This window comes from Fusarium fujikuroi, chromosome FFUJ_chr09, assembly GCF_900079805.1.
Source record: "Fusarium fujikuroi IMI 58289 draft genome, chromosome FFUJ_chr09".
Classification (NCBI taxonomy): Eukaryota; Fungi; Ascomycota; class Sordariomycetes; order Hypocreales; family Nectriaceae; genus Fusarium; species Fusarium fujikuroi.
This window is the reverse complement of record NC_036630.1, coordinates 1,972,186-1,994,254: the sequence shown is the minus strand read 5'-3', so window position 1 is coordinate 1,994,254 and position 22,069 is coordinate 1,972,186. Positions and strand designations below refer to the sequence as shown.

The 22,069-nt window shown below is 49.1% G+C and overlaps 5 protein-coding genes; all 5 read left to right on the top strand.

Annotated features, from left to right (window-relative positions):
- Positions 1-1,138: 1,138 nt before the first annotated feature.
- On the top strand, positions 1,139-2,550 carry FFUJ_09550 (probable guanine nucleotide-binding protein beta subunit; the record flags this gene model as incomplete). XM_023568535.1 has 5 exons in its annotated part: positions 1,139-1,268; positions 1,418-2,136; positions 2,192-2,281; positions 2,352-2,471; positions 2,530-2,550. 5 exons carry the CDS (start codon positions 1,139-1,141, stop codon positions 2,548-2,550), a joined length of 1,080 nt encoding a protein of 359 aa, XP_023435718.1.
- A 4,837-nt stretch (positions 2,551-7,387) lies between these two features.
- Positions 7,388-8,311, top strand: FFUJ_09551 (probable phosducin; the record flags this gene model as incomplete). XM_023568534.1 has 2 exons in its annotated part: positions 7,388-8,011; positions 8,063-8,311. 2 exons carry the CDS (start codon positions 7,388-7,390, stop codon positions 8,309-8,311), a joined length of 873 nt encoding a protein of 290 aa, XP_023435717.1.
- A 2,626-nt stretch (positions 8,312-10,937) lies between these two features.
- FFUJ_09552 (uncharacterized protein) lies at positions 10,938-12,971 on the top strand (the record flags this gene model as incomplete). The annotated part of the gene is made up of 1 exon (XM_023568533.1): positions 10,938-12,971. The coding sequence occupies one exon, from the start codon at positions 10,938-10,940 to the stop codon at positions 12,969-12,971; it is 2,034 nt and encodes a 677-aa protein (XP_023435716.1).
- Positions 12,972-14,330: 1,359 nt separating this feature from the next.
- FFUJ_09553 (probable spi1-GTP-binding protein) lies at positions 14,331-15,181 on the top strand (the record flags this gene model as incomplete). XM_023568532.1 has 3 exons in its annotated part: positions 14,331-14,561; positions 14,643-15,030; positions 15,087-15,181. The coding sequence occupies 3 exons, from the start codon at positions 14,331-14,333 to the stop codon at positions 15,179-15,181; spliced, it is 714 nt and encodes a 237-aa protein (XP_023435715.1).
- A 2,478-nt stretch (positions 15,182-17,659) lies between these two features.
- On the top strand, positions 17,660-18,796 carry FFUJ_09554 (related to transcription initiation factor IIF 30K chain; the record flags this gene model as incomplete). XM_023568531.1 has 5 exons in its annotated part: positions 17,660-17,763; positions 17,893-18,041; positions 18,112-18,504; positions 18,640-18,707; positions 18,773-18,796. The coding sequence occupies 5 exons, from the start codon at positions 17,660-17,662 to the stop codon at positions 18,794-18,796; spliced, it is 738 nt and encodes a 245-aa protein (XP_023435714.1).
- Positions 18,797-22,069: the final 3,273 nt, after the last annotated feature.

The following is a 22,069-nucleotide window of genomic DNA, read 5'->3' as shown; positions in this document are numbered from 1 at the left end:
TGGACAAAAAGGGTCGGGGCGACGGCGACGGCCGCAGGGTTCTTTCTAGCTGCAGGTTCGTGCAGCAGAAGGCGTCCACTGTAAATTGATGGCGGGGCTTTTTTTTTTTTTTTGGGTAGGTTGGGGGTACTTCATGTTTGGTGGATAAATCCCCAGAATCTTGTGTACCTGAAAACGGATGAACTGGAGTCGACTAAGACATACTGAAAAGCTACTGGTGTTGTGGTCAGCTGGGAAACTCTATAGTCAAGAATTGGATTACGGGCAGCGAAGATGATGACGGTTACGATTGAGCCAACTTAGTTGTGATCGAATATATACATATGTCTTTCTCTACCTTGAGAACAAGACGAGGAGCAAGCTGGATACTGATACTGCCCCAGTGGAGGGCCATCCTTCAGCCTACAGCACTTCAGTGGTTATTTGGTGCTGACTCTAGCAGTTAACTAGTTAGTACATACCTCAAGGTCGCATTCTGCCGTAATCTGTATCCGTACCGAACCGTGCCTTATTATAAGGCACGTTCGATTTACCTTACTAATTGAAGCTTGCTAAAAGTACCTAGGTCATTAATCTGTCTGCGGACATTATGTTATTGTTGCCGCTGCTGCTGCCGCTGCCGCTGCCACTGGCCAAGTCGAGCCCGCGCCCACTCGTCCACTCTCACTCTGGTTGGGATTACCCACTCAAATGGAAGCACACGCCCCCCTGCCCGGACCTGCTTGTACTGTATGTACCTACTTGCAGGTAGTCCCATCTGCAGTCGGGTCTGTAGCTCACATTCCCTCCCCCCCTAAAGGCCCCTACCACTAAGAATCCTCCTCACTCCTCTCTCCTCCAGCTCCTCTCTCTCCTCCGGCCTTTTCCCTCTCCACTTGCATTTGCATTGCATTTCGCCCATTTCAATCCATCCACCAACCTCAGCCGGCCGAGCTCCTGTTTTCGCCCATCGTCAATTTCTCACCTCGAAAGTCGCTCTTTTCTGCTGCTCGACCTGAGCTCGACTTGAACCTGGGTATCGTCGCCGCTCTCCTCGATTCATCTCTCGACACCGCCCCTTGATCCTCGGGAATCGTCCAATCTCACCTCACGTCTCGCGTAAAACCATCCGACAACAAAAGTTGACTGGTCGATCACGATGAACTCCCAAGGCAACAGTGATGTCTCCCCCGAGGCTATGCAGTCGCGAATTCAGCAGGCTCGTCGCGAAGCCGAAACTCTGAAGGACCGAATTAAGAGGAAGAAGGATGATCTCGCCGACACAACTCGTACGTGCTTCCCGATTGCCTAGCCGCTCCGAATTCCTCTGGGAAACGAAACAACGATGACTGTCAACAATGATATTTATCGACACGCGTCTTGTCAACATGACGTTTTAAACTATGAATCAATGCTGACCTGCTCCTCAATTGTTTAGTTCGCGCTGTCGCACAACAGGCTCATGAGCCTATTCCCAAGAACCAACTTATGAAAGCCAAGCGAACACTGAAGGGTCACCTGGCTAAGATTTACGCTATGCACTGGTCGACCGATAGGAGGCACCTGGTTTCTGCTTCTCAAGATGGCAAGCTCATTATTTGGGACGCCTACACCACCAACAAGGTCCACGCCATTCCCCTACGCTCCTCCTGGGTTATGACTTGCGCCTATGCTCCCAGTGGTAACTTCGTGGCTTGCGGTGGTCTCGACAACATTTGCTCCATTTACAACTTGAACCAGCAACGCGATGGCCCTACCCGTGTTGCTCGTGAGCTTTCTGGTCACGCCGGCTATCTTTCCTGCTGTCGATTCATCAATGATCGCAGCATCCTAACATCCTCTGGTGACATGACCTGTATGAAGTGGGATATTGAGACGGGTCAGAAGGTTACTGAGTTTGCTGACCATCTTGGTGATGTGATGAGTATCAGCCTTAACCCTACCAATCAAAACACCTTCATCTCTGGTGCTTGTGATGCCTTCGCCAAGCTTTGGGATATTCGCGCTGGAAAGGCTGTCCAGACCTTTGCTGGCCATGAGTCCGATATTAACGCCATCCAATTCTTCCCCGACGGACACTCTTTCGTGACCGGATCTGATGACGCTACTTGCCGTCTCTTCGATATCCGCGCCGATCGCGAACTTAACCTCTACGGAGTAAGTGTAGACTTCTGCAAATTGTTTCTTTAACTTCGACTAACGGAATTGTTAGTCCGAGTCTATTCTCTGTGGTATCACCTCGGTGGCTACATCTGTATCGGGTCGTCTTCTTTTCGCTGGTTACGATGACTTTGAGTGCAAGGTAAGGCATATCTGTGCTTGTCATTACAAGCTCGTCTTCTCTGGAACCCGTGAGCTAACACAACCATTAGGTTTGGGACATTACTCGAGGCGAGAAGGTTGGCTCTCTTGTTGGCCACGAGAACCGTGTCAGCTGCTTGGGTGTAAGCAACGATGGCACAAGCTTGTGCACTGGATCATGGGATTCTCTGGTAAGTTTCAGTCAACGACAAGATCAGCTACCAAGAGCAAAATGACTAACAACGCTAGCTTAAAATCTGGGCATACTAATTGTTCCTTGCGACTATGAACCTTTTGTCTGGATATATAAATGCCAGAACGTGCCGCGGCGACTATACCATCTGTGTTCGAACGATTATATTGCCCATCGAATCCGAAATCCAAGGACGCCTACCTTGATCGCGACTACTAGCGAATGCAGGACGACGTGACGAACCGCACCTCACCTTTTAACACATACCCCTACCGACGACTTTCCCCAGCCGGACTCGATTTTTCGTGGTGGATTTGGGGAAGAAAATACACTGGCTGATGCGATACCTCCTTTTCATTATTCCCTATTTATTGTTTTCCCCGTTTCCTGTTTTTTCTCGCACCTGCAAAATTCTCTGCACCATAGTTTCCCCTTTTCTGACACAACGCGGGCTGTTAGTAATGGGTGGTTGTATTATTGGATGGGTTTCCTCTGTTCAGTTGCCCTATGTATGCGTATCGACTCAACGGCACATGTCTTTTCGGTTCCGGGCCGTTTCTACTGCAAAACGAATAATTCAAGGAGCCAAGATCTGCAATGCCGTGGGGGACGATTTTATATGAGGGGAATCCACGGGAGTTGACGGCTATACCGAGCAAAAATTTCAGACCTCGAGATAATACATCATGATGTTTCAAAACTATACGCCTTTCTCCTGCCATTGCAAATCTTTGCCAACGTTTCCGTTACTGTGTCAACTTGAGGCCTGAGTCGGCACTGAGCGCGAGTTTGAAAACTCCGACTGGACCACTTGTCTCGACGAGTAAGGAACACCCAAATACAACGTTTATCGAATCCGCGATGGCAAAGGGTGCCCAGGGGGTTATGGCAAGCTCGGGCGATGACATATGGTTGTCACACCTGTTTGGTATCGCTCTTGATATCTGATTAATGTTGCTTCCGGCAGTTATGACCAATGGGTAAGCTTTGGCAAGGAGAGCCTAGTGGAACAAGATCGCCAACGAGGGAGACAAGTGTCACCAGTTGTATAGTGTACTTGCTGTCAGACGTGCGTGTTAAGTAATGCGGCTACTATAGATGATACGTGGGCGCTGTAGAAGGGACGAAATAGACATTCTAATAAAGTTTCCCGTCAATAGACGTTCCACATTTATCCCGTTTGTCTTGTCCGGAGGCTAGACATAATGTGTGGGAATAAGTTTATGATATAAGGCACGAGAGCTTTATCTACATGCTTCTGATGATCATACGGGACTGAGGATCTGTGAGTTTGTGATATCAGATGATGACTCCCGTTAAATGAACTCCACAAGGTGTTGGCTGAATGATACAACGAGGTGCTCATTGTCTGTCATAGGCACATTGTTACTAACGAATGCTGTTTGGTGCTCGTCCAGGTAAGCGGTAACACATGTTGAGTCCGTCTCGGGGAATTAGGTTAAAGAATACTTATAGAACAGAGGATGGTTCTGGTCATGGTGGTACCGTCTCTGAGTGCCTTGACTATCCAGCTTGGTGAGGGGTGAGACAACTGGAAGGACGGCGCGCACTCGTTGACTATCAGTGCTTCCACCGTTTTAGATCTAAAGCTGGGAAAGTCATAGAGGCCAAGGGAAAACCTTGAAAATGGTTCCCGCATGTGGAAAGATGATGCTATCCTCAGATACCAGAACCAAGTTGGAGAGACATGGACTTTCACAAATCTCGTTATGTATGCCTGGGCTACCGAAGAACACGAAGAAGCAGGACTGAGCAAACTTGCGGGGATTGATACGATAGCATAGCCAGTCTGAAGAAATCCATGGCAATGAAAGAGCCACCTGCTCCTCTGTCACCAGTTATGATAGTCAAGTAGAACTGGCACCATCCTAGCACAATACTTGACGAAAGCAGAACCAACATCAAGTAGACGATGAAATCAACCATGGCGTACTCAAAACCAGGAAGAGAACACGAGAACCAAGATAGATGCCTCGCGTAGGACGATGCGTCACGGGATATAGACGTGATGTGTTGTCAAAGGATGGTATCACAAAGCCCGTGTCTGACAATGGCCCGAGGGTTCTCGTGGTCGCTGTGATACACTGTTGGAACTTGGAAGAAGCCATGCCATGAACGCATTCGACACTATGCTATGGCTTGTTGGCGGTGTGGGTGAGGCTAACAGTATATTGAAGTTGAACGGTTGGAGTTCGAGGCATAACAGTTGTGACATCCAATGTGCCAGGAACTGATCAATGCTAAAACCTATTGATCAAAGTGCAATTAGAAACAAGGCCCTAAGTGACGGTTGTCGTTCTAGAAGGCTTCGGGGAAGCCGAAGCATAGATTATCCAACGGCTTTGACCATGTAAAGGACCCCGCCAGCAACACCTTGTAATTTATGACATTTGAAGTTCTCGCGACAGCTGCGGCCAATGCCGAACTATACTATGAATGGCGGTAGCATAAGGTTCTGACAGCAAACTGCTATTGATTGTGCCTCGCATGAGTCAGTCAGCCTTGGCCATGCCATGATGCTATGGACAAGGCTGGGTCTGGGGAAATAAGAGTGGTATGGTCATTGCTTGCGATGATGTGCATCAGAAGGATTGGAAACACGCTAGAAGACCACCAGTAGCTGAGAGAAAGTTACCTTTGCCGATATTTTTGCTCATTTTACAACAGTGACTTGGTCTGGGTCGGTGAGGTTGTCCGATCTGAGTTATCAAACCAACGCGTCCAAGCACAAGATCCATACTATCAAAGATCGAGGCATGAATGGCTTTCGAGATTCAAAAGTCACTTCAAGATGTAAACAATGCCTTGGCGGAAGATATCAGGCGCGTATTCACTGGTGTTGGCTGCTTGACTCTTTGCATTGTTTTGGCAACACGAACGAAACAACAATGCATTCATTCATCTTCAGGTTGCGATTCAAAACTGAAGCAACAAAGAGCGTGACCGCCGTCATTTTCAAGTCCAAGCGTTCTAGGCGTTGTCACCGCCTGCCTTGACGTTCCGTGTTGACGCCACGATCGTAGTCGTCATACTCAACCATGTCGAATAGACGACCGAAGCAAGAGTCGCGTGCCGCCACCCTCGGCTTCTGCTATTTCCTTGACCGTATCCAATTGGATCCATGTCCTGGCTTGAAACGAGATCGTGAAACAACTGCGGAATACGCTAGCGGCCCTATAGCCTCAATTGGACCTGGAGATGAAGAAGCCAGGTCATGCTTATGCTACGACGTTGGGGAGTGAGTAATAACAGAGGCAGTGCACGGGTCTCTTAGAGGCAGAAACTCGTGACGAGCTTGTCTTGATTTTGATATGGCTTGCGAACGATGTTATGATGAATGTACAGATACAAGGAATTCTCCGAGTTATCATTGATGTTGGCATTTGTTCAGCCTGGAGATGAAACCCATGTCGTACCTGGCAGAGTGGATCACCGTCTCTGCCTATGATTGACTGGAGATTGACGACTGATTGGCCATTGATGCCTGTCACTTCATGTCAGGAACCCGTGGCATTGCCGAGTCCGTTTTTGGATTGTCGCAGAACTTGATGTGAGTGTGAGTGTGAGTGTGAGTGTGGATGTGGTCGTTCCGTTGCCTTGGGCGCTTTGTTTGATGCATTTAAAGCTCAGGTCAGACGAGGTCAAGTTTTAATCCGATCATGATCTGGTGATCCAACCATGAACGGTCTCTCCATGTCTTGATTTACCAGTAGATCGCATTCCTCTCCCACATGCCATAAACTGGTACGCTACCTTTGATCGTATGTATTTGCCCCTGAACGGGACTGAACAGCCCATCTGGCTGCTGGCACTCACTGGTGCGACCTTGCCGCATCAAATCTCATTTCAGCAACTTCTTGACTTCTCGGGCCAGGTGACCCGTCCCGGAACGGAATGCAACATCAATTGACCATTTGCCATCCATCCGTAGCATCTATATCCGGTCATGCCGATTAATAACACAGACGTAGCCTTTTGCTCTAAGTGAAGAAAAAACCGTTGTGAACCCTGGATCCTTGCTTAATCTGGAGCTATCCCACCCCTGACTACGCGCGTGGCTTGCATTTGAAGAGCCATTCTGCGCCCATTGTGTCTTGTTGTCGTCGCATCAGAAGACTTCAAGACCCAATGATGAAAGGAAATCTTGATGGGCGGTCAGAGAACCTATTGGGGAATGTGCTCTACCGAGTCTATCTTGATCGAGGAGGTGGCTATCGAGAGATCTGCATTAATATAATTCGAAAGGCTGCTTTAAGGCATGTCTTAAGGTTATGGTTGGCATTAGCATCACCATCCTCAGCTTACTATTCCACAATCTGATTGGTGCGCGATCCACCAACTGCCCGAAATGTCATACTCATTTCCATATCCATTCGAATTGAGTGAAGGCGTTTCTATTTCGGCGCCCTGCAACGAGCGCTCAATCCCTACTCCGCCCGAGTCTTGCGCCCTCTGACCGTTTCCAGGACAGATCATCAGGTGGCTCGACCGCGTTCCTCTATTGTTTCTTGTCGATTGCATGCCTCCTTCACCAAAGACTCGAATTCTGAAACAAACCAAGCTCGGAAAAAGGGGATCCCATCCACTTAGACTTGGATTGCCTCGTCACCTTTTGACCCTTGGATCCAAGCTTTTCGCTCATCTCACCGCCCTGTTCCTGGCCATATCCTTGTCTGTATCGATAAACTCCTGTTTGCGTGGTCTTCTCTAACTCGGATTTCGCCTTTGTGTGCCTTAACCCCCCTTCTCCACATCTTCCAGAACGATACTGCACTTGTGTTTCCAAGTTCGGCCCTGGACGCTGCTCTGGCATTGACCATCTTCACCTCTACACTTTGTTGCGAGACACATACATATTAAACCTCCCCCTCTCCCCCCCCAAGTCTGCCCGTCATGTCAACTGCCGCTCAAGAAGAGTTCAACGACCTGGTCGCCAAGAACACATATCGCGAAACCCTCCACCCCGAGGACCGTGACGACCCCGATCTTAAGAACCACCAAGATCTTTCCGAAGAAGACGTTTTCCGTAACGCCCAGATCGATAACGCAATGCGCATGCCTACTGTCGATCGCCTCACCGGCGCTGGCGCCTCTGAGATCAAGCTCCCTCCTGTCTCTTTCGACAGCGGCCGCGCTACTGGCGTCAAGGGAGTCATTGCCGATGCGAGAAACTACGAGGCTGCCCGCAAGAACAAGTGGCGACACCGAGTCCGCACTGCCCGCAACAGCATCTTCGGCATTGAAGCTCCCACTCCCGTCAAGAGCGATACCGAGAGCAGCGATGACGATGCGAAGAGCGCAAGTGATGCCGACGAGGAGGCTTTCCTTGCTGAGTGGCGCGAGAGCCGACGACGTGAGCTTGAGAGCGAGGCCAGCCGATCTGTTAGAAATCGACGAACAAGTCCCAGTGTACGCATCTATGGCCGACTAGATGAGGTCGATGCTCTTGGCTACCTCGACGCCATTGAGAAGGTTGGAAGGGAAACAACTGTTGTCGTGTTTGTGTATGATCATGAGGTATGCTTTGACCCACCGTTCCTTTAACCAACATCATGCTAACTCGTCCAGTGTGAGGTCTCTGCTACTATCGAGTCAGCACTCATGCCCATTGTCAAGACCAACCCCGAGGTTCACTTCGTCAAGGTCCACTATGAAGAGATCGAATTTGACAACGCTGCCGTGCCCGCTATGCTCGGATATCGAAACCAAGGTGACCTGTTCGCCAACTTGACAGGTCTGATCGAGATGATCCCTGACGATGAGACCTTTGGCACCTCATCGTTAAAGCAACTACTACAACAACACACTATTCTATAATGTGCTGGGTCATGTCATCTTTATTATACCTTTTACCACCTTAATGCGGCCACGTCTACGACACACAATCATTATACTATTCCCATGGGCATAACTCTAAGTTCATGTCTTTGATTACGATACCCAACCATGGCGTTGAGTTCTTCAGAGAGGAAGACACGCTTAAAATTTCTTATGTTTTAGTGGCATCACGTTCCTTGGAGTATGAATGCAGCCGGAGGAAGAGCTAGAATACTGGACCTAGCTCACTTAGCTGAGAGAAGAGTGGACGAGCATAATGCAATGATATTGGAGCTTCTGGATAGAATTTGGACTTTTGCAATGCAGATAGAGATACCCTCCTACCTTTATGTGGACATGCAGACATTGGGGTACTTGGGATAGGTTAATCGTTATGGGAGAAAGCGATTGAATTCCCATAAAATATACCATTCATACCACCTGTCTTGAATTTCGAAATGCTGCTATTAGTGAGGCCACTCTTTTGGTCTGGTGTGCCTAGGATTGGATGATATATGGAAGCATGGTAAGCCGGGAACAGTTACGGGATGGGAATAGCAGCCCCTTATCAAGATCCTAAATCAAGACGTTAGCTTATACAAACGATGGGTTCTGATCCCTATTCTTCATCTGTCTATCCTCACGGAGACGGTGCCGTTGGATAAAGCTGATATATATGCGATCTGGTGTTGTGACGCTTGCGTGAGCAGATTATCCAACCAGGGGTGCCATTCTTCCTGCAAAAAGGGTTACAATAGGACGATTGGTCCAACCAAATGCATCTTACGTCATGCTACCAATATCGTATACGTATGAGAATAATATTCCGACATGGGGCTGCACCTTATGGCGTTTGTTGGCTACCTAGTAGCTATTGTTGGTTTTGGGCATCGTAAAAGTAACATAGCTGAACAACATGAACCATAGCGGCGAGAATGGTGCGATTAACAAGCTTGTGAGATGACTCTTCTACGAGTCTTATCTCGCGCTTAAATAGCTAGTAGTACCGATGTAGAAGAAAAGAAATCGGGTTCGGCGGTTAAGTCTATCTCGAGACTGACCTGACAGCACAACAGATGAGACGGGAGGTTTGCTCACGGGGTCTAATGAGTGGGCTATTTCAGCCCGAAACAGAAGTATCATACCCCGCAGTTGCGCTAAGAGGTCACGACGGTTCATGGTGGGGGTTGCAGGGTTCGATAGTGCATGCAAAGCGATAAGCCCATAGGTAAGTTGAGTTAGGTTACCTTGGGGATATAGGAAACTGAACATCAACAGATGTGTTACCAGGAAGCGAGAAACAAACAGGGCAGAGAAGGTTCAATAAACGAGTGGTACAAGATATGTGACTCGACGAAATGTTTTCACTTTTGCAGTCTTGAAAGTTAACAAAAAGCTTGAAACTTCCCATCCAATGTTGACTTGGGCAAACCCTCCCTGGAGCAGGCTCCCTATCTAAATGGGCGTGAAATGCATGGATCCTCTTTGGTGCTAGCAGGGACCCCAGTTTAAGTGACGACAACGAGGACGGGAAAGACATCAAACACATCACAACGACCTTGAGAGGTGGTGAATAGATGATTCAAATTGCTTCATTACTCCTGTACAAAGAAATGAAGGGCTGGAGCTGAAGCTTATAGAAGCCCATGAGAAGGATAGTACGTATTTTAGGTTCAGGACAGCGCCATAATCTAAAGCATCTGTCATGTAAGCTCAAGCTCAAGCTCAAAGCAATCCACAGCTGGGCTACCTGCAGCTTGAGTGAGGGAGTGAATATCTATCTCGTCTGCCTCATCCATCCATCCTTTTCGTCTTCTTCTTCTCTAATTTCTCCTGTCCATCAACACCACCTGCTCTTGACCCTTTGAGCTGCCCAGCCACTACGAAAAGACCCCATTCTTCTGACACCAGCAAAGGGACATACAGTGAGATCTTATCAGCTTCGAAGCCCGAGCTTATCCTCACAACCCGAACCCCAGACTGTGCGCCATCATCATTCATAGTCAGCACCCCAGCGACACATTTCATCGCAACAACACAACACAACAGGAACCTTTGGATTTGAGTTTTTGACCTCAGCAACACGCTGGCTTCCTATTTGACCAACCTCTGCCACGTAAAGTGCACACAATAGCCAAATCTCCACCTCTTTTTGGCTGCCTTGCTCTTTGGCCATAGACAGACAGCCCCAGGCAGCGAAGCAGGCCAAGCTCAGTCTATACGCCTTCGCCAACATTGGACCTCACGGACCCGGAGCAACCTGGAACAACGATACTTCCAGACTGCGTTGAGGCCACATTTTTGTGACTCCGACTTCGCCTGTTAGTTCTCTTCTTTTCTCTCCTAAACTCAGTCTTTCCACAAACACAAAACAAGAATCTATTCACCTCTATTCTTCCACAATATTCCTCCAGGCTTCCCCCCGCCATCACAGTCCTACGCAGACCCCCCTTCCCCATTATCCGGCCTTCCGCTCACCCCTCACCTTATCCTCCCACCTCACTCTCACTTGCCCCTCGCAATCCGACTTCACCTGACGCCTCATCGTATTATCCTTCGCAGGTTGCTTCTTGCTATGAAGCTTCTGATGGGATAGAACCTGATTTTACTGTATCTTCGCATCGTTATGGAACAGCAGGATCCTGATACTCCATCCACTCCCTCTGCCGTCCACCGTGATACTGAACACCGATCGACTCGCCAGTCCCCTACGCCATCATCCTCGACGTTTTCGCTTACACCAGCTGCCCAGCGTCGAACCTCGAGCCCCTTCTCCCGTCCGACAACGCCGGCGACGCCTGCTCCGAGCACAATATCATCGAACCGAAGTTCCTTGTCTACTTCCGAACCCACTCTACGGTTTCCTCGCCCCCAAGGCAATCGGCATCTCGCCAACTGGATATCGTCCAGTAATCCAGACATCATGCGTATCACCACCACCACTGAGGACACTGGCTTGTCCGAGTCCACTTATGAACTAATTTCGGGCACCGATACCGAGTCTCAGGATGGAAACTACACCGAGTCTATCAGCGAGTCTGTCGGCTCCCTCGACGTGCACTACCCCGAAGACGTCCATAGCCTAGCCGGCACTGAGCAGACGTACGATGACGAATCTCTTGCCGATGAGAACGAACCTCCCGCTTTACAATCCGTACAAGAGCCACTTGTTATGTCTGTGTCTGAATCTATGGACATAAACGAGATTCCACAAGCAGAGCAAAGCTGGGCCTCAGTCGTCAAGAATGGCCCGCTTCCTGAGGTAGAGGCTGAAATAGAGGCAGAAGAAGAGCCCGAGCCCGAGCCCGAGCCTGAGCCTGATACCAAAGCTGAGCCTGAGTCCGAGTCGGAGGATGAAGCTCGATATCGAAGCTCTCTTGAGTATACTCAACAAAGTCTCAAAACCCCATCGATCCCTAGTCCCGACGCTAGCATGACTGAAGACAGCCAGAAGCCGTCTCCTAATGATGTCCAAGAGCAGGCAGAGAGCCAGCGAGCGCGATTCAACAAATGGTTGAATGAAGTTCAGCCCCATACGATCCGTCCCCGGGAGGCAATGACCAAATTCGCCAAATCTATCCTCCCTGCGGTCCTCGCCATTGTCTTGATGTCGTTGATCCGCACCTGCTACACTCCACTATCGAAAGAAGTAGTACCCCACATACCCGTAGCCACCTCCGCTGTCACAACTCACCCCACTCTGTTGACTTCAAGCTATACTTCATTGCCAACATTGGCGGTTCTTTCAACATCAGCGGGACCTACAGGTCTTGTCCCTCTTGAGAATCTCCGACCCGATGAGTGGCTCTGGGGTGCCAAGAAGCCCGAGGTGACTGTCACCAGACAGCGAGGTGGCTTTTTAATCCACATGCCTCGAAGTGCTAAGAAACTATGGCTTGATCGTGACTGTCTCAAGTTCGACGCCAAACGAGGCGACCAATCCGTTGGATTTGGTACCTCATCTGTCGACGAAGGCATTCTTCTCAAGATTCCCAAGGAGGAAGCCCATGGAACAATCAAGATTGACATTTTCACTACTTGTCGACCCAAGGTTCACAAGGTCCTTCATATCACATTCCAGAAGGGTATCATCTCAGAGGCTTTGGACTCGACCTGGGCCTTTGCACAATACTTCCCAGAACTTGTCCCCGCTGCTGCTCAAGAGGCAGAGCGGTGTCTTGAGGAAGCCAAACGCTCTTTGGGAACAGCCTCTGACAACTTCATGAATACATCTGACAGCGTCTTCAAGAGCTTGGAACACAGATTCCACAAGGCCCACCGATCTTTGAGCTGGATCAAGACCGATATCAGAGACCGTGCCAAGATTGCGACAGAGGGCATCTCGAGGCAACTGGAGGCTGTTGTGGGCGACGTCAAGCTGTACATGCCTGACACGCAAGCGATGCAACAACAGGCAAAGTTGGAGTTGTTGAATGCTCAGATCCAAGCTAGGCTCTGGTGGATCAAGTACACCGCAGGAGAGAAAGAGTATACTCGCTACCAATGTGCGGCCAAGAAGTTCATGGCCAAGAAACTTGCAAACGACAGGAAGCTTCGAAAGACAACCAACAAGATCAGTAAGACGTCTGGTTTTGAGCAATTCTTCCGTGCTTGGCCCGTAAAGAACCGTCGAGACACAGGAGAGGGACAGAGGGTATAGTGGAAGAAAAAGGACCCTGGTTTGTGTGTTATGGCGCAAGGTTTTTCATTTCTTTCTTGCCATGTTATTCCCCCTCATCATTATCATGGACGAGGACTTATATGTCAAGGATGGACTTATTTTGGCAATGCTGAGGTATGGGTTTATCTGGGCCGGTGGTGGATTTGGAGTTCATGGGTCTCATACCATCTGTAGACGTCTTTTTTCTATTATGGTTGCTCTTTCCTCGCTTTTATTTTTATGATAGTCAACGGTATCGACGGACCCCTTTCAACAGCTTTGAGTGTCTTATATTTGGGCGGAAAGTGATTCGTTGTTGGCCTGGTGAGTTGCTTGTAAGATCAGAACAAAAAGGAAGCCAACTATAGTCAAGTAAATAAATTAATTTACTTCATCTCAACTCATGAATCGTATCACCTATCAGTGGAAATGAGCACTGGAGTCAGTCTCCTGGCAACGGAGCTAAACAAACAAAAACATCGTGGAATTGTTGAATGGCTTCAGAACTAGATATCTGTTGCAACAGTGTAGCTTTCTGATACAGATTCGAACAGAGGCGGGGACTCTGTTCGAAGGCAACACGCATATAATACTTTATACTTAACATGCCCTCATATTCTGAACCTCTAATATTCACAACATCTTGTTTGAGTATTGCCGTGGTTCATAACGAGCATCCAAAATCCTGCACTTTAAGCCCCACCCAAAGAGTTACTCCACAGGCAATCTTGCAATCCCTGCCCGATCCGTTGCTTGCTTGAAGACCTAGCAGGTATCTCTGCAGCTAATAATGACCTTGGAGGTACTTCGTCAGAGCTCAAAGCGGTCCCCAATCACAAGGGCCGCAGATGGAAGTTCTTGCAGCATCAGCACGGAGTAGTAGTGGAGGGCACAACAGCCCAGGGGAAAAGGAGGGGCAGTTCAGTTTTTTTCTACAGTACCTTAGGGCGGCGGGACGGCAGCCTGACGGACAGACAACCTAAGGTAACTAAGCCCAAGTGAAAACAAATCACCAGACCTTGACCGCAACCCACTTCCACCATCTACTTTCCATACATCCATCAACACCACAGCATAAACTTTCAACACCGTCCCTTGCGTTTCCGGAAGCATCTTCCTAATTACATTTCGCTTATCTGGTAAGTCTGATCGCACGCTTTCCTCTGTCCGGCTTTTGTTACTTTCTCCCTCCCCATGAGACGCTTGGGGCAATAAAGGTCCTGAGCCCCTCCTTACCTGAGGAGGGGTAAAAGCATGCCTGCGGGACTGGGATCCTGGATACGCAAAAAAAGTTGCTGACGTCTGAGGGGCAACAGAACTTTGAGTTTACATTCTCAACCGAACACGCAAACTATCAAGATGTCTGCTTCCGAGCCCACCGAGCCCAAGGTCGAGGAGACCAAGCCCGAGGAGACCAAGCCCGAGGAGACCAAGCCCGCTGAGGCTGAGAAGCCCGTCACATCTTCCTCCGTCTTCTCCATGTTCGGTGGTGGTGCTAAGAAGGAGAAGAAGGAGGAGGAGGAGCGCGGTGATAACTCTGGCAGTGCCAAGGCCCAGCGAGAGGCTGCTGAGGCTGCTAAGGGCGACGAGGTACGTTCACATGTCTCAGAAGCGGCGTGCTGGAACCGTATCCTTGCGAAACGTATGAGGCTAACAGGAATACTTAAATAGGAGGAGGCTCCCGAGTCCGAGGATGTCCACTTCGAGCCCGTCATCAAGCTGACCGAGAAGGTTGACACCAAGACCAACGAGGAGGCCGAGGAGCAGACCTTCAAAATGCGCGCTAAGCTTTTCAAGTTCGTCAAGGAGAGCAGCGAGTGGAAGGAGCGTGGCACTGGCGACGTTCGTCTGCTCAAGCACAAGGAGAACGGCAAGACCCGACTGGTCATGCGTCGCGACAAGACCCTCAAGGTCTGCGCCAACCACTACATCGTCCCCGAGATGAAGCTCTCCCCCAACGTTGGCTCCGACCGAAGCTGGGTGTGGAACGCTGCTGCCGATGTCAGCGAGGGTGAGCCCGAGGCCGTTACTCTGGCCATCCGATTTGCCAACGCTGAGAGTATGTTCCACCGGTCAACGAACTCCGAGTAAAGACAATCGCTAATTTATTTGTAGACGCCAACAACTTCAAGGACTCCTTCATGAAGGCTCAGAAGGAGAACGAGGAGATCTTCAACAAGGCTCAGGAGGCCGAGGCTCCCGCTTCCTAAGCAGCCTATCTCATACGACCCCTCCCCTTCCCCTGCCCCTTCGGAGATGGATCTGTATGTCGCCAGGCTCCCACTCGTTCGTAGCTCTACGGTTTACAGAAGCAAGTCCACTCCAACACTCCCATACAGCATGCCACAACAGCAAGCAAGCTCCTTATACTGCTGAGGACGCTTGGCCAGTCATATATACGCGCACACTTCACCCACGCCACAACACCAAATCCCGAGTCTGTTTTTGATATGGATAGATAGAGGTTCCTAGGACGGAAAGGACTTATTATTATTTTTGAGGTGAATGGCCTCGGTTCAGCCCCAGGGCGGATTGGTGGATGGATGGACGGATGGATAGTTAGCATCATAGGAACATCATATCACATAGCACCCTGTTGAAAGAAGTAAAAGAAAAAAAATTCCATAGACATCTTGTTTATTACTATATAAAGTAATTGTTTGTGACTCGAATTTGATGAGTTGTGGGCGGTCGATGTGGCTGATGTCGACAATGGAGCTGTGGCTGGTGTGTCTTGGCATCATGTTTGCTCTAGTCTCGTGGGTGATGAGGACTCGAGTTGATTATGATGAAGAACAGTGCAGTTTGAGTGTATGTTGGATCATGGTAGAGCTCCCCGTGATGATGTGCGTACCTTGAGTCTGGAGGCCAACCGTGTTGTCCTTTGTCCTTTGTTCGTTGGATGTCATGGAAGAACTTACATGCCACTGTCGAGATACCCCTACTGGTAGAGTACACAGTCTACAAGCAGAGTTGGCAGTCCAGAATAGAGCCCTGAATTCGAAGTCCTCTTCTATCGTATCTGTTCCCGTTGGGATATTCACGTCATTGGCCAGTGAAATGCAGGTACCTAACCCTCAGGGAGAAAGAAAACACCGGATCTTGATATGAGGTGTCAAAACAAACTCAGCAAAAGATATCACAAATTTATGCAAATTTACCAAAGTCTTTTTGTCATTTAGGATCAAGGTCCGGTGTTTTCTTGCTCCCAGAGGCTAGGGAGTCAAGAGCGGTAACTTGTGGAGCAAGCGATTCAGTGTGTCCTGTGCCCTGGAACCTGGAACCCTTCCCCTATAAGCGCAAGGCAGCCTGACAGGAGACAAAAACAATTCACGTCTTGATCGCTCGCGTCGAGTCTGTCTAGGTAGGCATAATGATAGATCTGCTTGTTGCTTCTAGGGCCTCTCCTTGCGAACTTCTTTTTCCTCTTTCTTTCCTTAAATTGTATGCCCTTGGTACAGAGTCCATTTCAGCAATATCGTGTCGTCTGCCTTGTTAATCGTCAGTTTCACCACCTGCCTCAGCTCTTTGTTAGATTGAGGTACCAGCTAGACTTGACTGCGCCTGCCCCGGGGCCCATATCCGTACGGGCAGCCATTTCTCGCCCTGCTGCCCCGTCCAACCAGCAACCAGCAACCAACTGTCTCCTGGGCTGTCTTTGGCCGGTACAGGCTGGCGTGTCTCCGTTTTCCGCCGCCGTTTCGTTTCCAGTCCCATCCATTCAATTCATTTTCAACTGCTGTACCTTGCCTCTGGTCGTCTTTGTAACCCGACCCGACGCATCACATCCTTTCCTCATCACTTGTGTGTCCCTGTGTATCCACGTCCATCTTCTTGGCTGTTCCCGTCTTTACCTTATCTTCCAAATTTGCCCTCCACGTTTGGTTACTTCCAATTGCTGTTTATTGACCCGGAGAAAAGATGTTGGTCGAGGTGAGTTTGAAAATCCGATCCAATCCAATCCAATCCAATCCAATCCTATCCTCTCCCCGAGTCGCATTGCCCTGCTCCTCGACGTGTATTCGGATCGTTTTGGCCCCCTTGGGCTGCTGTATTCGTTCATGTTATTGCTTCGCCGTTTTCGCCTCTTGCTGTAGTCGCAGCCTCTTTTCTTGTCTGTCTTTGGGTGCTTGAAAAGTCCACGGTTGTGTCATGCCTGGCTTTGTTTCGCTTCACGGTCAAGTGTGTCGCGCCGTGAGGCTCTGCAAAGATTGGTCGCGGTCTGTTCGTATCTGTCTGCATCTGCATCTGCATTTGCCAGTGCTAGCCAGTGTCCGTGTCAGTGACAAACGGTGACAAGCGTCGCGCGTTGAGGTCGGACAGCCAAAGACAGATCACCTCACCGGCCATGGACGCCCATGATGCTTTCTATTTGGCAGCTGTAGTGTCCGTTGAGGCACTCAGTGGTCTCGCCTTGATGTTTGCTTCTGTGCTGTTGCACTTCTGGGAGCCCGCTTGATGCGCGTTGTTGCAGCCTCATTCTCATTATCCACCGGCGGTTTGTGTCACGTACCTTACCACGCCTTTGTGTTTCTTCTCTATTCTCATTTCAGGTCTACACTGTGCGCCAGCGCCTCTCTAATTCACTTCAGCTATTTGAGGTTTTGTGTTACCGTGTGACTTTTATTGCCTACCTAGCTTCCACATCTCCAAACACTTGAGCACTACACCTCCAACAACTCATCATCATGGCTCCGCGCCGCTCACGAGCAGCACCCGTCAGAGTGACACTTAGAACCAAGGCTAACTTGTTGGAGCGAAAAATCAAAGTTGTCACTGAGCAACAAATCATGTAGGTTTGCGCCAATCTTTTCCGACGTCCCGTCTGCTTTCCTTGAATCGCGTACCTTCTCGATCAAGAGCTGCTTCAGAAGCGATTCGAGCAACCTGCTTTCAGGTACTGACGATCGTGTTTTACTAGCGACAAGCCGTCACCCGTAGAGGCGTTCCCCATGCGAGAATGGAGCTTGAAGGTCTTCTTGCTAGATGAAGATGGCAACGAGCGCCCCGCAGACGTCTTCACCAAAGTCGTCTATAATCTACACCCTACCTTTGATAATCCCATTCAGAGTATGTTTGAGACGAATCCCTGATATTGCGAAGCAAAGCATGATGATTAACAACTTTGCGCCGCTACCAGGTTTCCAGAAAGCACCTTTCACGTGTAAGAACGAGGGCTGGGGCGAGTTCGAGATTAGCATCGACTGTTACACCACGGAGAAGACCAAGCTAGCGCCCATCATTCATGATCTCAACTTCCAGCAGGAACGATATGAGCAGACGCACACTGTGGTCTTCAAAAACCCTTCACAGAACTTACAGGAGCGGTTGCGTGAAACGGGTCCCCTTCCCACCGATGAAGACCACAGGCCCAAGAAGAAGGGACTCGCGACCAAGAAGAGCTCCCAGAAGTACGACTATGAGAAGATTGCAGAGTCCCTGGAGAAGCTCGAGGAGGAGGATCTGCTGCGCGTGATTCAGATTATCAACGAAAACAAGGGACCAGACACGTACATAAGAAGTGATGTCGAAGGTGAGTTCTCCCATCAAGTTTGTATCACCATTCGCACCCTTGCCCTTTCCTTTACGTTTTGATATCATATCCACCCTTGTCTTTTCCATGAAATTGATGTGTATGGTGGGCTAATAGTGGATGACTTGGTTAAAGCCGGAGAGTTCTCGATTGATCTCTACACTATGCCGGATGGCTTGACGTCAAAGCTTTGGGAACACCTTGTAAGTTATCCTGGCGGTCGTTGCTGAGCGTTTCGTGGTTACTGACCATGTCGATTTGGCAATAGTCCAAGAAGGGCCTTGTCGGCTAGATGTCACCATGCAGCCGTATCCGATTGTTAATACTTCTAATGCTATTCCGTCGACAAATCGGTCTATAGTTTGTGCTTGAGAGTTGCTGAAGCATCTGGATTTAGGAAAATGACGAGTTAATGAGCACGGAGGGGATGGACCAGAAAGGGAAAGGGAACCAAAAAGATGTAGCTGACCTTTTTTTTCTTTAACCATGTGTTCCAACGGAGTAATCACCTACGGTATCACCTCATTGAAAGTTATGTATCATATGCTATCCTGTTGTCTTGATCACCTCCCAGATATAATGATGTGACAGGATGCTGTAACAACCTCGTTGATGGATGGACGTCGGATTTCGGGCCCGGGTGATGAACATTGAGGGAGAACCGGCCAATAATATCGAGGCTTGGCTCGGCCTCAACCGGTCAGCTCAGCGGACCGGATCGATCATTTCAATCGGGTCGGTCATTGAATCTTGCCGTTTTCTCGTGGGCGGAGGATGTAACGGGGGGCCGTGTCGTTACGGATGTTGCCCGGACTGGACACCCGAGGATGTGCGTCTCGATGCAAATCGCTGCATGGATGTTGAAACCTGGTCACGAACTGGCGGATGCCAAAGAACAACAAGTAGGTTGGAGCATGAGGCAACGACCTCTGATGCCTTCCAGGCGTATCTCGTTGTAAATCGACGATTGCTTCAGGAATATGGTGCGATAGCATCTGCCGTTCTTTAAACGCTGGGTTCAGACAACGAAGAGCCAAGGTCCTGGCTGCGAGTATTCAAGGTAGTCAGTCTATGGCTCTGGATCCTTAGGTCCTTGGTGTTAATATTAAACAACCAGCTGCGCATCGACATGCCACTTCTATTGGAACACACCATCATCACCCCCCTTCAGATCATCTCCAAATCAACACCCCTCAAAAGTCCCAACTACCGGTCCGGCTGAGACGCAACTCGAGTTGATGACTTGGTGAGCCGCATCGGCACTTATGGGACTTGAGTAGCAGTGACACATTGGCTCAAGAGTGAGCGGGGATCTGTTTGCACAGGTTTCCCGGCAGTGACGGAAAGATGGACACGGTGGAGGACAGAGATAAGTAAGCGAGGAGTAATTCTCCGCTTGAGTGCGTTCTTGTTACGTACGCATCGCAGCAGGGGTTCTTTTGGTGGTTTACACGATGGCAAGCAATAGGGCGTCGTTTGCTGAGATAGCAGAACAGCTGCTGCAGGTTGGGCGTTTTGTAAGCCACATTCTTGAGCTCCCCCGTGCGGAGTTAGGGGGTCATGTAGTTTCCCGGCTCCGGCTCCGGCCCGGAAATCTAACAGAGAAGGGTATTTATATGCAAGATTGTGCTGTTACAGACCAAGTCACTACACATACATACTGTACATATGTGAGTGAGAAGCGTGTGGGTAAGACATGGCGGTTGTTGATAGCTGCCATTGACGAATGGAAAGAAAGCAGGGGTAGTATTCGTCTCTGCGGGGTTTGTTGTTAGGAGGATTTCGACCATCGTGAAAAAAGCCAAGACGTAAAACAATCCACAATAAGAGGCAGGGATAACGCACCCCGAGGCTGCACGTCCATTGTTGGTGTTGTCGTTGCAGGGATCGATTATGTCCTTCTTGTTCTAGATAATTCTTACGAGACGAGTGAGAGATGGTTTTGATAGACCGACGCGTTATGCTATGTAAAAATGTCAAGATGGAGGCGTCGTCAACGTGACGTGCGCCTCAGATTCATGATTGGTTGTGTGGGAGATATAGGAGGTGTGGAAGGGGGGCTTTAGATAAGTGCTGATACATATTGAAGTTCGAGATTATGTATTTAATACCTTAGCTTCTAGAGAATTGGGATCTTTGGGAACCATAAAGATATTTAGATGCTTCGAAATGAAGAGAAGAAAGAAAGAAAGAGGGCTTGAAAGAGATCATGGTCAGCTGTCAATGCCAAACAAGCCCCTAGACATACAAAGTTTACCTAGAGGAAGATCATGATGGAAGTTAGCTGCTAGGCCCAGGGAGTTGCTCTTTTGCTCCTGCGAGGGCTGCACGAGATTGGATCCTGGGCCCTGGTTTCTCGATCGCCTGCAGCGGTTTTGCAGGAAAACGATATCAAATCCCGGGTGGGCCAATAAGGCTTGGTCTTGGTTATCGACTTGCCTGTCTCGGGATAACGTGAACTTTTGACCGGCCGGGGTCTTTTGTTCTATTTTTCTAGACTTTTTTCCTACCATGTCATTGAAAATTCTGACGATGTTGTGGGCGATGCTGCTATGTTCAACGGGCTGGGAACTTGTAGTGGAATAGGCAGGTGATCGTTGTAATACGGTGAAGATGGGAGGCAGAAGACTGAACGCCATTCCTGCAAACCTCCTTGGCACATGGACTAGCTAACATAAACGAAACTGGACTGATCTCGATTGGAATGGCTATGCTGTGTACTGTGTCATCTCCTAAGTCGAAGAAAGTTACTCTTGATTTCCAATACGTAAGGTATCACATTGACAATCCATCACCTGACAATTAGTGTGTACTACGCCTCCTGAGGATGGCAGAAAACGTAAGACTTTAACCCCAAGTAATAAAATTACTTTGGCAGATTTACTATGAGAGTTACTTGTCTTAGTAAGTTCAGTGTTCAGTAGGTAAGGTACTAAGGTAGGCTCTCTGGTCAGTTTATTTTTACATCCCGACCTAGAGTCCCAAGTCTTTTGACCCTCCAATGTCCATGTTGATTTCTAACATCAATCAATATCTTAATGCTGACTAGTCGTTGGACAGAGATGACAGAGAAAATAACGACAGCGCTCGTGACCTTCCGTGGTAGCCTCTGAGCCTATCACATCTGTTCCAGCTTTACCGACATCTTTGTTTCACCCCCAGAACAGCCATCACAGTCTGTCTCATTGGATTCGCTGGGGACAGTACGCATAGGTACCTACTATTCAGGTACACTCTCAACGTACGTCTCCTTTCCCCTCAAGCAGGGAATGAGAAAAGCTTTTACCCCAGGTCTCTGTTAGCTGAGCACATTTTGCCCTGGCCAATTGAGGCTGCAGACTCCATTGAACTGGCTCTGCACTGGCCTCTCCCTCTCCCTCTCCCGGCCGAGATTGCTTTGTCTCTGGCTTCAAGTGATCATCCCCCGCATTGAGGTCCACTATCAAGTCTTTATCTATAAGGGTACGTACCTGGTTGGACAATACTACCACCTACCTAAGGTAAGGTAACCTACGCACAGGGCACTCGAATCAAAACCCTTGTGTCCGGCGTCCTGGGTCATGTT